The sequence below is a fragment of the Myodes glareolus genome, chromosome 8, assembly GCF_982192425.1.
Source record: "Myodes glareolus chromosome 8, mMyoGla1.1, whole genome shotgun sequence".
In the NCBI taxonomy this organism is placed as follows: Eukaryota; Metazoa; Chordata; class Mammalia; order Rodentia; family Cricetidae; genus Myodes; species Myodes glareolus.
This window is the reverse complement of record NC_142033.1, coordinates 74473683-74490543: the sequence shown is the minus strand read 5'-3', so window position 1 is coordinate 74490543 and position 16861 is coordinate 74473683. Positions and strand designations below refer to the sequence as shown.

Here is a 16861-nt window from a genome sequence, read left to right as displayed (position 1 = left end):
CTTCCCTGCATGGCTACCAAGGACAGGTATCCAGCAACTTCTCTCCCACCTCATGTACTCACTGCATCAGAAACACACTGGATCCAATGGTAGTGAGAAGCTCTTTAGTTGAGAATGGGGGTATTAAAAGATAAAGTCAGATCACTACAGACAATTTTTCAACTTTAAGGATCACTGTCAATTTTAGGCTAAGTTTCTAATAAAAGTAAACATAGATTGGGAGCTAAATTCTTTTAAACAAAATGGTTCCTTCTGAAATCCAGATTGACTAATTACTCTGTATAGCTCATTTGCTCTGTAAATCAAAGACCCTAGAGATGTGGTGAAGTCCCTGTGTGTTCACAGCTTGTGGTGACTCAGCTCATCAACTTATGAGACAGCCCCCTACAAAATCCTGACGACCTGTGCAGCTCAAGAGCTCTTCCTTACTCTTACCCAAACTGACCTCTTGACGCTTTTACAGATTTTGTCTTGGATCTGCCCTCTAGAGAGACACAAAATAAACCTAATCCCTCTACTAGACAGCAAATCTCCTTATGAGATTCTCTTAAAAGAAATTATGATGACTCAGGTTACATTCTATCAAGGATATAATAAACCCAATTACCTTTCCCCTTCTGCTCCTTTTAGTGGCAGAGCAGGCTTACATGAATCTACTTAATATGCTAGGCAGGGAAAATCCAACCCTCACTTCCACCACAGTCCTTGGTACTTTACTCAGGTTTAAGGCTTCAATTGATACTCAGCCCTATGTCCTCAGAAACAAACAAGAGTCCAGCAAAGGGCAGTTCTAGTCAGGCAGGCTACTTTGACTTTCCTCTGTATGTACCACAGACTTCTACAGACTAAGGTACATCCGGCCCATAGATACTCTTTTGTCAAAGGTCATACAATCTCAACTTCTGTGATAGAATCCTAAGAATTTTCCACAGGACTCAGCCCTGACAGTTTGGTTAGGTTCAGTTAAACCATACTGTGTGATAAGCACTCTAGATGCTGAAAGCCACACTGCCTTGGAGAAATACTGATCTAAGTGAGAAGAACACCAAATGTGAGATATGACGAGTAAAGAATGTCTTTCAGGCCTGGTGAATGGCTCAGTGGATAAGGACACTTGCTGCCAAACCTGATGACCTAAATTCAGTCCCCAGAATCCATATGATGGAAGGGGAGAACCAACTCTAACAAGTAGTCCTTTGATTACTACCCATATACCATGACAAGTAAAACACACACACACGTAAAGCATACACATTTAATACTTATCTATCTCATTCATTAAGCTCAATTATTAAATCCAATGTTACATAAATCATAAAACAATTCTTTAAGTCATTTATTGTTCATATCACATTAATTGTTAAGCCTATCAAAATTCTTCTAGAATAGGGAGAGGACAAATAGAAAGTCCACCTACAAGTTACAGACTGATAAACTCCAATATTTTTTGAAAAATATTCAATATAGGTCTTACAAGGGAACCAAGTTCCTGAATTGTTGCATGCCAGCTGTTTGGGACTGGCCAACAAAACAGGGCCTAGGGCCAGAACTGAGGAATTTCACAGGGAGGGCATCTTGGTACACATGCTGCTGGTCAACTTTGTTATTGAAGTCAACATATAAATCACACCTGGCTAATCACCTCCATGCATATCCTATGCTATTCTGTGCGAGTTTTAATAAATCTATAGAAGGATTTCAACACACAGGTTACAATAAGTCAGAATATCTCTCAGTAGTCCAGATACCTGGAGAGTTTAATTATGTAAAGAAAAACCTTCTTCTTTAAGAACAGCAGCTTATTTTTTTTCAAAATAGCTGCCATCGTTCTTTTGCAAATACAAAGTCTGTCTCATCTCTAACTTGGCCGTGAGGTAATGCCATCCCACGGCAGCCCTGGTGATCTTGTTTCCTTCTGGCAAACTCAACTCATGTCCTTCTCAACAGTTTGGCAGCTTAGTAAACTGAGTAAAAAAAGTTGAGCAAAAACTTAAAAAAAAGTTTTGGTGATAAGAACTTACTTTCCTGTTACACTATTTCATACATTTTTTTTTTTTTTTTCAGAACAGACGTAGTTAAAGGCACCGAAGTTTCATTTTCTTTTAGGGATGAGGACTTTCACTGGTTCACTGACCTTCCTCTTCTTCCCGGAGCTTTCAAAACTTGACTCAATGTGCACAAAATTCACTCTTTGAATCTGTGAGAATCACCAGAGAGAGAGAGAGAGAGGTATAATTCAGCAGAGATATGACAACTACACAGACATGTAGAAGACAGGAAGACTAAGCGTGCATAACGGATCCAAACCTGCTGCTCTCCTGTGGGCTTGTTTGGCCTGGCACATAACCCTGTTGCCAGTATCAAAATCTGGCATTCCAAGTTTCAGGACTGAAATCCCCTGGAGGCAGCCAGTTTCTGGGACAGTGTCTCGGCTCTCTCTAGTGAATTCAGCACATCCAACTCTTGAGGGAAGGTTTGTTGATCAAAGTGTGGGGCCAACAAGGAGCAAGTAAGGGTCAAGGGAGATCTAGGGCACTGATTACTTAGAGGCAGACATAATGTAAGTCCCTTTTTCAGCTAGCAGAGAATACAACCTTGACTTTTTTGCAATTGTTTAGACAAAGGCTTACAAAGGACAGTGACTCCTTCAGCTGCAGAAAAGGATATATTATTGATTATAGGGAAGCTGATCAGTGAATTATTACTAATCATCAACAATAAAATTTAATTTTAGTGAAGATCTTAGGCCTTATTTTTGCTCAACTAAATGAATAAGTGGAGGTACATATGTTCTGCCAGACAACCCCTGATGCCTAGAGTTCCAAGAAAGTTATAAAGGGCATTGTATATTATTCAGCTGCTAGAAAGGAATAATATTCCCCCACCACATCTTATGGTGCTGTGGAAGGAAAATGCAATCCATTATATTTTAAAGCCAGACTTCTCAGAATGAATACAAGAGGCTTCAACATTATCCTTATTTTCTATTATAGTGGATGCAGGTTATTATTGATATAGTATAACTGTTGACAGAGATTGCTGTCCTGCCCAATCCTGCAGCCATTCAGCCCCAAAGAAACACACAGAAGTCTCCATTACTCATAAACTGATTGGTCTATTAGCTCAGGCTTCTTATTAACTAATTCTTACATCTTAAATTGGCCCATTATTCTTGTCGGTGTTAGTCACATGGCTTGGTACCTTTATCAGTGAGGCATTCCCATCTTGCTTCCTCTTGGTCTGGGTGACAACTGCAAACAGCGTCTTTCCTCTTCCCAGAATTCTCCTGTTCTCATCGCCCCACCTCTACTTCCTGCCTGGTTGCCCCTCCTATACTTCCTGCCTGGCTACTGGCCAATCAGTGTTTCATTAAAATACAAGTGACAGATCTTTACAAAGTACAAGACCATTGTCCCACAGCATTTCACCCCCCCTTTTTTTCAAAACAAGAACTCTGAATCAAATGTCCTATGTTTAGCTTTTTTTCTGACTATTATCCGTAACAATTTGTAACCAACATTCTAAACAAAGACAAACATCCATAATATATATATTTTTGGGAATGTGGATGTAGTTTTCCAGGCTACTTCCTGCTGATTGGGGGCACTGATAATCTTATGGGGACCTAAAGAAAATTTAGAATTATGATCAAGTCCTTACTTGAGTATTCTGTGAGGCCTGATCATCTCAGCTAGCAGTCTTGAGGTTGTTCTGGATATAGAACTCAGACATCTGGACCATCAGGAAATGCTGTGGGACAATGGTCTTATACTTTGTAAAGATTTGTCACTTGTATTTTAATGAAACACTGATTGGCCAGTAGCCAGGCAGAAAGTATAAGAGGGGCGACCAGGCAGGAAGTAGAGGTGGGGCGATGAGAACAGAATTCTGGGAAGAGGAAAGACGCTGTCTGCAGTTGTCACCCAGACCAAGAGGAAGCAAGATGGGAATGCCTCACTGATAAAGGTACCAAGCCATGTGACTAACACAGACAAGAATAATGGGCTAATTTAAGATGTAAGAATAGTTAATAAGAAGCCTGAGCTAACTGAACAATCAGTTTATGATCAATGGAGACTTCTGTGTGTTTCTTTGGGACTGAACAGCTGCAGGATTGGGCAGGACAGCAATCTCTGTCAACAGTATAACTATAAAAATAATGAAAATAGCAGTAAAGCCTTTAAGCACCATTTGGAAACAGAAACTGGGTCTGGAATTGGTAACTTAAGCAAGCACTCATTTCATTCATTTATCCTTTAGTTTTAGAAAAGGGTTGACTTTCTGATCTCATAAACCACAAACTCCTTTTAATATAATTAACACACTGACTAATAAAATGGTGAAAGTCTGAGAAAATTACAGTTGCTTATCAAATTATTGATTTGTTTATACGTGCAGAAGTTTGAAATGACTTGCTCTGAAGAAAAATAAATAGCAACATCAAAACACAAAACAAAAAGCCAGATTTTTAATCTATAAGATAAATTTGTTATAGTTTGGTTGTAAGAAAAAACATTTGATAAAGTTCATCTTGTCTGGAAATGTTGCTGGGACATGCTACCTCACTTTTATCAGTCCTGGGAACATACGAAAGAGAGAAAAGATGGGTAAACAACTCCAAATGACAAATTTGCCTGATGTTTTAACCAATCACTAGTCTCTTCTTCTATTGTCAAATAAACTAGAGTTTTATTTTAAACTGTTTATTTTAAAATAAACTATTTAATTGAGTTAATCAAAATATCTTCAATAATGTATAGTTTTATGACCACCAGGGAAGCGTGTATATTCTCAACAGTTGTAGAAAACTGGTGTGCTCAAAAGCAAGTCTGTTAACAGTCAGGGGACACTTCCACATGGATAAATGATCTGTATAAATTGTGTAAGCCAAGAAATAAAGTATATTCTAACTGGTTAGATTTGTACCTTTGATGCCAAAAGTCAACTGGCAAGCAATTAGGTAGAACAGACAGATTATCTCTAAACCGCACTAGATGTGTATCAAATGATTTTTAATTCATATATATATATGGAATAAAAAATTTGTTTTTATGTGTATGCGTTTGCCTGCATGTATGTGTGTACACCACATGTATGCCTACTGCCTGAGGAGACTGAAAGAGTTCAATACCCTGGAACTGAAGTAACGGACAGCTGTGAGCCACAGTGTGGGTGCTGGGAACCAAATTCTGTTCTCTATAAGAGCAGCACTGCTCTTCTCCATTGAGACATCTCTCTGGAGAGCCCTTATATGTAATTTTTTTGACACAATGTCTCAAGTATATCCCAGGCTAGGCATGAGGCTGAGAATGGCTTTCTTTAATTTCTCATCCTCCTGTCTTCATCTCCCAAGTTTTGACATTTCAGGTGTATATCACTACAGCTAGCTGATGTAGTGAACCTGAGTTACATCTCTAGCCCTGCTGTGTTTTTAAACATACAGTTCTTAAGGTGTTTCTTAGCTAAGCATGTTGGCTCATATCTCTAACCTCAGTTCTTGAAAGATTGTAGGATTGTTGTAAATTCAAGGCCACCTTGGACTTCAGTATCTCAAAGAGAGTAAAACTTAAATTACAAAATTTACATGGGCCTGAAAAGTCTCAGAAGATACACTTTCTGCTGTGCAGTACTTCACTAGTTTCCACTGTTAATTTAGTAACATTCTCTACTTAAAAAGCCTAAGAACAGGATTTGCCTTATGCACAGATAGGACAGCCACCTGATCTGCAGTATTTAGATAGCATTGTGAAAGGTCCTTTCTTTGTAAATGACTGTTATACTTCCCTGTATATTCACTGCCTTAAAAATGCTTTTTATTTGAATATTGTTCCATCTTTTTCTCTTTAGCTGTCTTTTCTGTTTTCTATCCCCCACCCCAGCAACTTTATTATCTCCTAGGAATCAATTACATTTCATAAGCAACAAGCCCCTATAGTTAAGTGTTCAATGTAGATCTCTTCTAAACCCCACATTTGCATGTATATCTAACAGCCCACTATAAGTCTCTACATAGTCATTCCAAAGACAACTCAACTGTTCTATGTCTTAGATTGGAATTCATCACCTGCTTCTGTAAGCCTTCTCCCAATCTTTGTTTACACCTAAGATATCCAAGTTAAAAGTCTGAGATTGGGGGAAAGCTCATGAGGCCTCAGCCCTAGGCAAAGAACTAAAGGTTACTAAGGGATATTGAGTGGGAGAAATAGTCTTCCCCAGGGAAGAGTACACCAACTGGTTATCCAATACCAAATGGTCAGCCCTGAAAACACACATACAAGTAACATTATATGGACCGATCAAGCTGTCTTTATATATTTAAGAATATATCACCCTCCCCACATACCCCACACCCTCACACCTCCACCATGCATTCGTGTGCCTAATGGCAAAGAAAAAGAAAGCATGAATTTGAAAGAGAGCAAATGGGGCAAGAGAACGTCTGGAGGAAGAAATGACACAATCATATTCCAATCTAAAAAAAACCCTAAATTTAAAAAAAATTGTGATTCATCCATGGTCACCTTGTCATTCTCACTCTAATATATTAAGTCCTGTTGATTTTATCTTAACAGTGCTCAAATCCATCTGTGTGGCCAACAAAAACAAACTCGATGGCATTGTTGTAAGCTTTTTGTCTCATACTGCTTTGAGCTATTTTTTGTCTTATTGGTTTTTTGCTTGTATATTATGATTTCTGGTTTTGTGTTTCTGTGGTCTTGTATGTGTGTGTTTGTTTTTTGGTTTGTTATCTAAAGAAAGGACGGACTTGGAGTTGGATGGCTAGGGAAGTGGGGAGGAAGGGGGAGGGGAAAGTGTGATCAGAATATATTATATGAAAAAAATTTTCCACCCATCTGTGTTTTTCTACTATATCTAATTTAGTGCAGGCCAATATCATTTCTTCACGTTTATAGTTGCTGTTTAGCCAACCTACTCTTCAGTCTTCAATATAAGTAATGCTGTATCCATCTCATCTGACTAGTCACCCCTAACAGGTCCCCACTCACCAGAATGAAGCTCAGTGTTTTCCTGCCTTGGCCCTTCTCTACAGCTTCCACTTGCCCTCACATTTTTTATCCTCTTGCAGATCTCCAAATGTGCCCTTCTCTCCCTTCAGACTCCGCCTTTATGCTCAGTCCTATTATTTTCTCTTCCTTTCATCTGGCACATGGTAGCCCTACAGTTTCTACTATCTTCCTTGCCATCCCAACAGCTGTACTGTGTTTTTAACCCCTTTGTGGCATTTACTACAAAGAATTACCAGTCCTTCTTACCAGTTTTCCTCCCAGTCCTTGTGGTAAGAAACAATATTTTAGTCATCTTTGCAGTCTTAGTTTCTAGCCTCAAGCAGGAACCCTTTAATTATTCCCTGAATGGAATGAACGCGTGCAATACTGAAATTGACCAACTGAGTGTGTACGCATTTGTGTTTTTGGAGGTATACATGTATGTGTGTGTATATGTACCATCCATCTTGTTTGTTTTTGAAGCAGGGTCTCTTACTGGCCTAAAGGTTATTGATTAGGCTTATCTGGTTGATTGGCGAGTCCTATAGGGATCTGCCTGTTTCTGCCTTCTGAGTCCTGGGATTATAAGCACATACACCATGTATGGCTTTTATTATTATTATTATTATTATTTAACAAGTAGGTTCTGGGGATTAGACTAAGGTCTGTGTTTGACAAGGCTTGTACTGAATGAGATATCTCCCAGTCTTTGAAACTGATGTTTTAGCCAGGCACTAGAATAATGTATCTAGTAATATAAAGAAAATAATCAAAGTCAATTTTCAGGATTGAGTTCTGTGAAGAGTCATTAAGCACATGGTTACAATATAATACAATGCTATATTATCCAAACAGACATCCATCCTTTCAGAAATTATTGTCTATGACACAAATCTAAGTGAACAAGAGTGATAAAAGTCCCTGTCCCATGGATTGTGCAATCTGGTTACATTACTTTTTGGCTTAGTAATTTCCCATGGCATCACTACAGGTTTGGCTGTCTGCTTGGAAGTAATGCTTCTTTACAACTTCTGTTTCCTCAGGAAAGTGTTCACAGTGCTACACAGTTTGGCAGGCCAGGTGAGAGCTTACTGGACCCCTTGAGTGAGTATCTCCTAATTAGTTATGACTTCTCAGGTCACATCTGAAATGCAACCTTGTGCTTTGATTTCATACCCTGCTCCCTTTTGATTCTAGTTCTTTGCATGTGATACTTCAGCCTAAAATACTTTTTCTTATATCTTCACTTGTAGGTTCTGACTCTGATGAAAAATTATTTCACCAAAGAAATTTTGCCCATTCCTGTGATATTACTACAGGCATATATCTAGTTCTCCAGTTTCTAGCTACTAATTAATGCCTCAAGGCATGTCATAGAAACTCAAATCTTCCGTCTTTCTCTGACCTTTTTCTGATAGTAGATGACAGGTAAATAACAGCAGATAATGTCTTCATTTCAGACAGTGACCTGTCTTATAACTGGAAGCTGCATAGAGAGGTCAAGAAGACTGAACGAAGAGATAATAGTCTCCTTCATCTAGTCTGTTAGCATTATATTCCCAAATGAGCCCTTGAGGTTCTTGACCCCTAGAGATCACGCAAGCTTTGTGCCCCTTCTCCTATACTCCACCAAGTGCACCTTCTAATACTCTTTATAAACATAGCGTGTCCCCATGAATTCTATGAGCCATTCGAACAAATTATTTGACCTTCAGGGAGCTGTGGGAATCATAAATTGTGCCAATGGGTCAGGGGCACAGGAAAAAGAAATATCTGTAGCTTGTAACTGGTATCTGAAGTGTGTGTACTTGAGGGCTCAGGATTCACTTTACTTAGACAGTGTCAGAATGGAATTGAGATTAGAGGACACCAAATTGGTTAGAGCAAGCAGAAATGATAGCTTGCTTTTTGGTGAAGAGAAATCCTCATACCTTTCAAGTCATAACAGTCTTCTGTGTTGGAGCTGGGAGATGGCTTAGTGGGTAAAGTACCTGCTGCTCAAGCATAAAGTCCTGAGTTCATATCTCCAAGCACACATGTAAAAGCGGGGTACAGTAGTAACATCTATAACCCCAGTTCTGGCTGAGGGTCAAAGATAGGTGGCTTGCTGTAGCTCAGTGATCTGCCAGTCTGGCTGAATTGGTGAGTTCCAGGTCCTAATGTCCCTGTCTCAAAATATAAATTGGAGAGTAACTGAGGAAGGTACCAGATACTGACTTTTGGCATGCATGTGCACACACAGAGAGGCACACATACATATACATGTATCCTGGAACACATATAAACACATACACACATATAATGTACACACATACACTGAAAAGGGGGAAGAAGTCTTTTGTGTTGAGGTGTGAAAGCGAAAGAAAAATAGTTTGCCTTATTTACACAAACACAATCCCAATCAAGTTAGGTTTCACCAGTCATACAATCTATAGAATTCTAGATTAGAAACATGCAGTTTTTGTTTTGAATCAGCAACATCTAGGAAGTGCCCTGAATGTATAAGAGGCTTAAGAATGAATGAATCTTCAAACAGCACTATGTTTGCAATGTAGAAATGTAGCAGAAGCATCAAGTGAGTGCAAGATGATGGACCTGCATACTGTTGTGATCAGGGGATAACTTGAGTGGCAGTGGAGATTACAGAAGTCAAACATGAGATGAATATTTAGAAGTCAGAAGATTGGTCAGCTGCATGTGATGGTAAAAGAGATTTGGAACATCAGTAATAACCATTGGCTTCTAGTTTGCTTAATGTATAAATGAAGGTGATATTCTCCAAGCTAAAGAATAATGGGGATTTTGAAACTGGTGAGAATAGAGAGAGTACCTACAAAATTTCTACAGGGACATGCTGAACAGAGGTAAGTAGAGGTTTGAGTATCAGGAGAAAACTCTGGTTTAGAGATGTAAATCTGAGAGTCAGCTGCCTGAATAATTAAGGCCCTGGGTGTGGAAGTGTTTGCTTATTAGGAGAGCAGAGCGTGAGAAGGAAAAGGGGCCAGGACACAGCCTTAAGGAACTCCAACATTTAGAAATTATCTGGTAAGAGGAGCCAACAAACAAGATTGAGGGGAAAAAACAACCCAGAGAAACTACTAGCAGACTGTTATGTCAAGAAACCCGGGGGGAAGCAATGTTAAAAAAGGAAATGGAGAAAACAGAAAGGTGGTGGTCAGCAGCATCAAGTGCTGCTGATAGGTAGAGGATGATCAGGACTGAGACTACTAGGTACACTGAATTGGTCTGAGTAAAAGTCATCTGAAAAGTGAATAAATAAAAAAAAAACTATAAAACTTTATGAAAGCCAAGAGCCTGGGGAATAAGGAGAACATAGGAAAGATACTGATTTGCGTCTTGAACAATGGGCAGCAGTTTGCCAGACTGAAGGTGGCAGAGACAAAGGAGAGGTCACTTGCAACAGAGTTCAGCAGATTTAAAGTTGCTGAGTTGTAAAAAACAAGGAAAGAAAAAAAAAAGACAAGAAAAGTATATGGAACAGTGAGAAATGTCCCTCTATAAGAGCAGCTCGCAGAGCTAGGTTTTATATATCCTCCAATTATTACTCAATATTATGTTAGTATAAATTAACTTATCAAATAATCTCCAGGTGTCAGCCAGCGAGAAGCCAGGTCTTTCAGGCTTTGGAAAGAAAACGATATATTTCCATATAGCAAGAGTGAGCAGTTCAGGCCACAGTAATTATCTTACATCAGGAGGTAGACCTGCATGGGGAACCAAGGGATGGGCTGTTCCAGGCATCCAGGAAATACACTGAGAACTTTACATGCTTTGGATGAGAGTGCAATGAATAATGAATTTTGTTTACTCTAAACTTATTATTCAGGTCAGATTTGGCAAAAAAATGCTTTTTCTATAAAATGTAATTTCTCTGGTGTGAATTCATAACCATACCTTAACTCTGAATTCTCTGTCATTTCCCAAGTTAAGAAGTTCTATAGAAGAAGTTCTATTTGCCCTTATAAGGAAGTTGCAGCATTGATATTAGTTTGATTCTTCTCCCATTTATCTTTTTGGCATCATGAAAAGATTAACAGCAATTTAAAAATAAATGATATTAACATAAATGTAGGTCATGTTAACATTATAATGAATGAACAGTGTCAAGGCAAATGCTTACAGAGAACACTTATCTCCAACTTCAGGGGAGCTATGAAAATGCCAATGTGTTACGGGGCCTTAGGAAAACTTTGTTCATTTGTTTAATTTCTTTATATTCTATTAAAGAAAAGGGTTTTGAACCAAGATTAGTTTTATTTCAGAGATGAATGTGTATTCTTCATAGGGTTCTAACTAGATAACTAGATAACTAGATAACTAGATTTACCTCAAGAAGCTATTATATAAATTATTTTTTCATGTTCCCTAAGGTAAAAGTCTCACAATGAACTCAGGTGTGGTGGTGTATATCTTTAATTCCAGAACCACTGTGCCTGAAAAAGGCAGATATCTGTGAGTTCAAAGCCAGGGCCTACATAACCTGTTTCAGGCCAACTAGAGTAAAACCCTGTCTAAATAAGTAAAGTTTTATAATGACTGAATCTGATAAATGCTGTTTGAGAACTCTTTCTGTTGCAGACACTGTGCTAAGTACTATAGAGCCAAAGGTGATCAAAATGCACCCTATGTGTTTTTATGGAGGAAAAATAGACAGGATGGATAATATAACAGCCATGTTTAAGGCCAGGCAGTGGTGCTGCACACTTTTAATCCCAGCACTCAAGAGACAGAAGCAGGCAGATCTCTGTTCAAGGCCAGCCTGGTCTACAGAGCTAGTTCCAGGATAGACAGGGCTGTTACACAGAGAAACCCAGTCTCAAAAAACAAAAATAAAACAACAACAACAAAATGTTCCAAAAAGATCTTAATCATTTTTCTTCTGGAGACATATCAAGGTTTCAAAGACATAAGGTTGAACTAAGAATTACAAGTAGACAGACACTCACCAGACAAATGGCACAGGAAAGAGGGTTGCAGAGGAGACATACTAGACAGAAGGAACACAAGCACAGGAAGGGATGGGAACAATGGACTGGGAGCATCATTTTCTGGAGTGTGGACTTGGCCCTGAAATGGTGTGTGGACAAATGGTTCCCAAAGCTCATCAGTTTTAGACAGATATCTAGGTCAGTAGTGTGAAGGGTGATGGGAGAGGTTGAGCTGAGAAGCAGTGACCCTACTTCAAAGGAGAAATGATCTGAGCAAAAGCAAGAGTAGTAGCAAGGTTACTGGGGGGATACTGACAGGCCAGAAGGGTAAGGCAAGAATGAAAGCCTAAACTCAAGCCCTACTTGGACCTGTTCACTGGAACCAGCACAAGGATGGAAAAGCAAAGGATGAAAAAAGGACAAAGTAGCTGTGTCTGGTAATGCTACTGACCATGGTGAGAGACAGAGAAAGCTAAGGGTATAGGGGCTGTGAACAAGGAGACTAGGACGGGTGGGAAAAAGCTAAATGCATTTTCAAGATTCTGAGTGGGAGATGAGATATCCAAAAGAAAACACCCATAAAAGTGAAATAAGTGGTAGAGGAGACTGTACCAGGAGCACATACTGAAAGGAGTATTTGGGACATAGTGTTTTCTGACATTTGTAAGAAAAGAGATAAAGTGTATTTATAGATTTTTCTCCTCCTCCTCCTCCTTCTCCTCTTCCTCTCAACATGTCGCCTTGACTAGAACTTGCCATCGGGTAGGCCCTTAACTCACAGAGATATGCCCTCTGCCTACCATGCAGATACTTCTTGATTGATCATGGAGTTTTATTATGACAAATCTGCTATTATGCTGAAAATATACTAAGGTAAAAATGCATTTAAAATACCCAAGCTAATGAATGTTTCAGCTTAGCAGCACAATACACTACAGAGTATCAGTTGACTGTGGTTACCCCAGAGCTGTGGCTTATGGCCCTGTTCAGCATCACACAAGAATGCAGGCAAAGGAGAAAATAAAACTTGTAAAAATAATGTTCAGGTGACTTAGGACTCAGATAGTTTTAAGATATATCACTTTCAGGCTACTTTCATCTCTCTAGGACTCACTCAGCCTCTTGGTGCTAACACAAGGTCCCCTTAGTTTTTTCCCTACCACCCCATTCTAGCACATCTCCATTCCTTCGTGACTCCACATTAATCCACAGTAAGGCTCCCTGTAAGAGACCCACAGTCCCATCCTTGGCTTTATCCTCCTTTCCCTCCTCTATACCACCCATCGGTGGTAAGACCATATATCTACATCAAGAAACACCTCAAACATCATAACTACAGATGTCTAGGTTCTAGTGCTGTGGGATATCTTTCTGTACTCTGTGAATATGTGTTGCTCTCATTGGTTGATAAATAAAGTTTCTTTGGTCTATGACAAGGCAGGATAGAGCCAGGTGGGAAATCCAAGCAGAGATACAGGAGAAGAATGGTGGAGTCTGGGAGACACCTTCCAGCAGCCAAAGGAACAACATCCCAGCAGACCGGTAATGCTATAGCCATGTGGCAATACTTTGATAAAGAGAAATGGGTTAATTTAAATGTAAGAGCTAGCTACTAATAAGCCTGAGCCATCAGCCAAACATTTGAAATTAATATTAAGCCTCTGAGTGGTTATTTTAAAAGCAGCTATAGGATCAGGTGGGATGAACAACCAAGACAATATACCTCCCCAGAAGACAGCAAGTATATTGTAACAGGCCCCAATAAAAACGATTTAGCTGAAGCACAAGACAAGAACTTCAAAACAGCTATTAGGAATATGTTCAAGGACCTTAACAATATGAAAAATAAAAGTCTTGATGAATACCATTAAAATGAAATATGAAAACAACATAAATACATAAAAAATAGAACTCAACAAAGAAATAGAATCGCTAAAGGACAAACTTAAATAAAACTCAAAATGAAAATCTCCGGAAGCTTAAAAAAAACCTCACAGGGAAGCCTCACTAAGATATTAAAAGTCATAGCAAAGAAACTTTCAAGTCTTGGAGACAAAATAGAAGAAATAGGTATCTCCGTCAAAGAAAATGTTAAATCTAAAAAAAGTTTAGGCACAGAGCATCCAGGAAATATGGGACACTATGAAAAGACTAAACTTGTATATTGTAGAGGAAGAAGAAAATCAGGTCAAAAGCATAAAACAATTTAAATAACAGCATAGAAAAAAATTTCCCCAATCTCAATAAGGCATAAGAGGTATAGAAAACACCAAATAGAACCAGAAATGAAACTTCTCACAACACATAATATTCAAAACACTAAATTTACAGAAGAAAGAAAGGATTTTAAAAGCTGCAAGGGAAAAAGGCAGGCCCATTAGAATAACACTTGACTTTCCAGTGGAGACTCTGAACACCAAAGGGGGCTAGACATATGTCTTATGAGTTCTCAAAGACCACAGATGACAGCCCACACTATTATACCCAGCTAAGCTTCCCATTACAATTGATGGAGAAAGAAAATAAACTTCATCACTAAAAGTAAATTTAATCAATTTCTGCCCACCAATCAAATTTTACAGAAGGCACTAGAAGGAAAACTTCAATCCAAAGAAAAGGTTAGCAACAACTAATAGGACATAAACAACAAGTAATCACAGAACAAATAATCAAAAAAAAAAGAGAAGGGGCAAACATACCACCACAACAAAATAACAGAAATTAATACACACTGCTCTGCTCAATATTAACTCTCAATAATAACTGTCTCAATTCCCTAATAAAAAGACATAGAAAACATGATCCAATTCTTTGCTCCATCCAAAAGACACAGAAAGAGGATCCAAATCAGAACAATTAAAGATGTAAAGGCAGACAGTACAACAGACACCAAGGAAATTCTGAGAAGCATAAGGATATACTTTAAAAATCTATATTTCATCAAACTGTAAAACCTAAAAGAAATAGATGGATTTCTTGATATATAATAAAGTTAAATCAAAATAAACAGTTATACATACTTATAACCCCAAGTGAAATAAAAGTAACCAACACCAAAATTCCCAGGGCCAGATGGATTCTGCGCAGAATACTACCAAGCTTCAAAAAGAACTAATGCCAGTCCTCCTCAAATTATTCTGCAAATTAGAAACTGAAGAACTATTTACAAATTTTTTCTATGAAGCCACTGTTACCCTCATACTAAGACCATGAAAAGACCCAATTTCTGTACAGCAATGGGCACCATCACTCAAAGCATCAGACTACCAAATGGGGAAAAATCTTCACCAACTATACATTTGATAGAGGGCAAGTATCTCTAGAATGTACAAGGGATTGAAAAAGAAAACAAATCACCCAATTAAAAATGGGGTATAGGTCTAAAAGAGAGTTCTCATCAGATAGAACACAAATGACTGAACTATTTAAAAAGTTCAACATCATTAGTCATCACGGAAATGAAAATCAAAACTAATTTAAGATTTCATCTTTCCCCAGTTGAATGGCCAAGATTAATAAAAACAAATGGCAGCAATTGGCGATAAGGGTGTGGAAAAAGGGGAACACTTACTCATTCACTGCTGGTAGGAGTGCTCACTGGTACAGGCAATATGGAAATCAGTGCAGAGATTTATCAAAAAGTTGAAATTAATCTACTACAAGATCAAGCTATCCTACTCTTGAGTGTCTTTCCAAAGGACTCTTCATCTTACCGCAGTGACATTTGCTCTTTGTCCATTGCTCTATTCATAATAGCTAGAGTTGGGAACAGCCTGTGTATCTATCAGCTGATGAATGGAAAATAAAAATGTGATGCATCAACAAAATGCGCTATTATTCAGCTGGTAAGAAAAATGAAATTTGCAGGCAAATGAATGGGGCTAGAAACAATCAACCCCAGTAATGTAATCCAGACACCCCAAAACAGATTATTTCTCTTATAGGTATAGGTTAGCTTTTAAGATTTGGATATGTGTGTTTCAATTAGAATGATCACACAGATTAGGTAGCAAACCCTGTCTTGAAAAACCAAAACAAACGAATGAATGAATGGGAAGCTAGGATTAAATGGGGGAAGGAATAAAAGGCAGGGTAAAGAAGGGAATATGGGGAGAGATAAGTAACAGCAAAGCTTTTGAAGTCATATGGTAGCCCACTATTGTAGAAGCTTCCTATATATAATATAAAGTTAAATAAAATCACCATATAATGGTAGAGACAATGCCCCAACTAGACATTTTACACCACCATATGGTTATTTACCATTTGTATATCCTCTTTTATGAACTGTTTATTAGATCATTTATCGGCCAGTTGTTTGAGTTCTTAATTAGGTTTTAAATTTTTTAGTTGTTTGGGAATTTGATTCAATGTTATTTGGTCATTTTTACCCTTGGTTCCCAGACCGATCCCCTCTCCCTGCCCACACAAATCTGTGCGCGCTCTCTCTCTCTCTCTCTCTCTCTCTCTCTCTCTCTCTCTCTCTCTCTCTCTCTCTCTCTCCCCATCAAGTCTAATTGTGTGCTGCCCATATACTCTTGGGTGTGTGGCCATCAACTGGGGTGGCCAATCTATTAGGAGTCACATCCTTGAAGAAAACTGATTCTTCCTCTCCCAGAAGCTATCTATGGTCAATATCTTAGAGATAAGACTTCATGTTTACATCCCTCTCAGTGCTGGGATTTTGTCTAGGACTTGTGCGTGCTGTCACAACTGATTTCAGTTCACATGTGCAACTGCTCTGTCATATCCAGAAAGCATCCTTGTAGTTATCTGTAACCTCTGACTCTCACAACCTGTTCTAGTGCTGTGAAGAGACACCATGACCAAGGCAACTCTTCTAAAAGAGAACATTTAATTGGGGGCTCTCTTACACTATCATCATGGCAGAAAGCATGGTAGCAC

The 16861-nt window shown here is 38.6% G+C and overlaps 1 protein-coding gene across 9 annotated transcripts in view; it reads right to left on the bottom strand.

Moving 5' to 3' along the window:
• Positions 1-1241: 1241 nt before the first annotated feature.
• The window catches only part of Hormad2 (HORMA domain containing 2), a 103791-nt gene continuing 88171 nt past the window's right edge, over positions 1242-16861 (bottom strand). For all 9 annotated transcript variants that reach the window (XM_085692109.2, XM_048449930.3, XM_087909142.1 and 6 more), the window contains one exon: positions 1242-2197. In XM_085692109.2, coding sequence (XP_085548235.1) covers positions 2093-2197 — 105 coding nt within the window. In that variant the 3' untranslated portion in view covers positions 1242-2092. The remainder of the gene's footprint in view (positions 2198-16861) is intronic.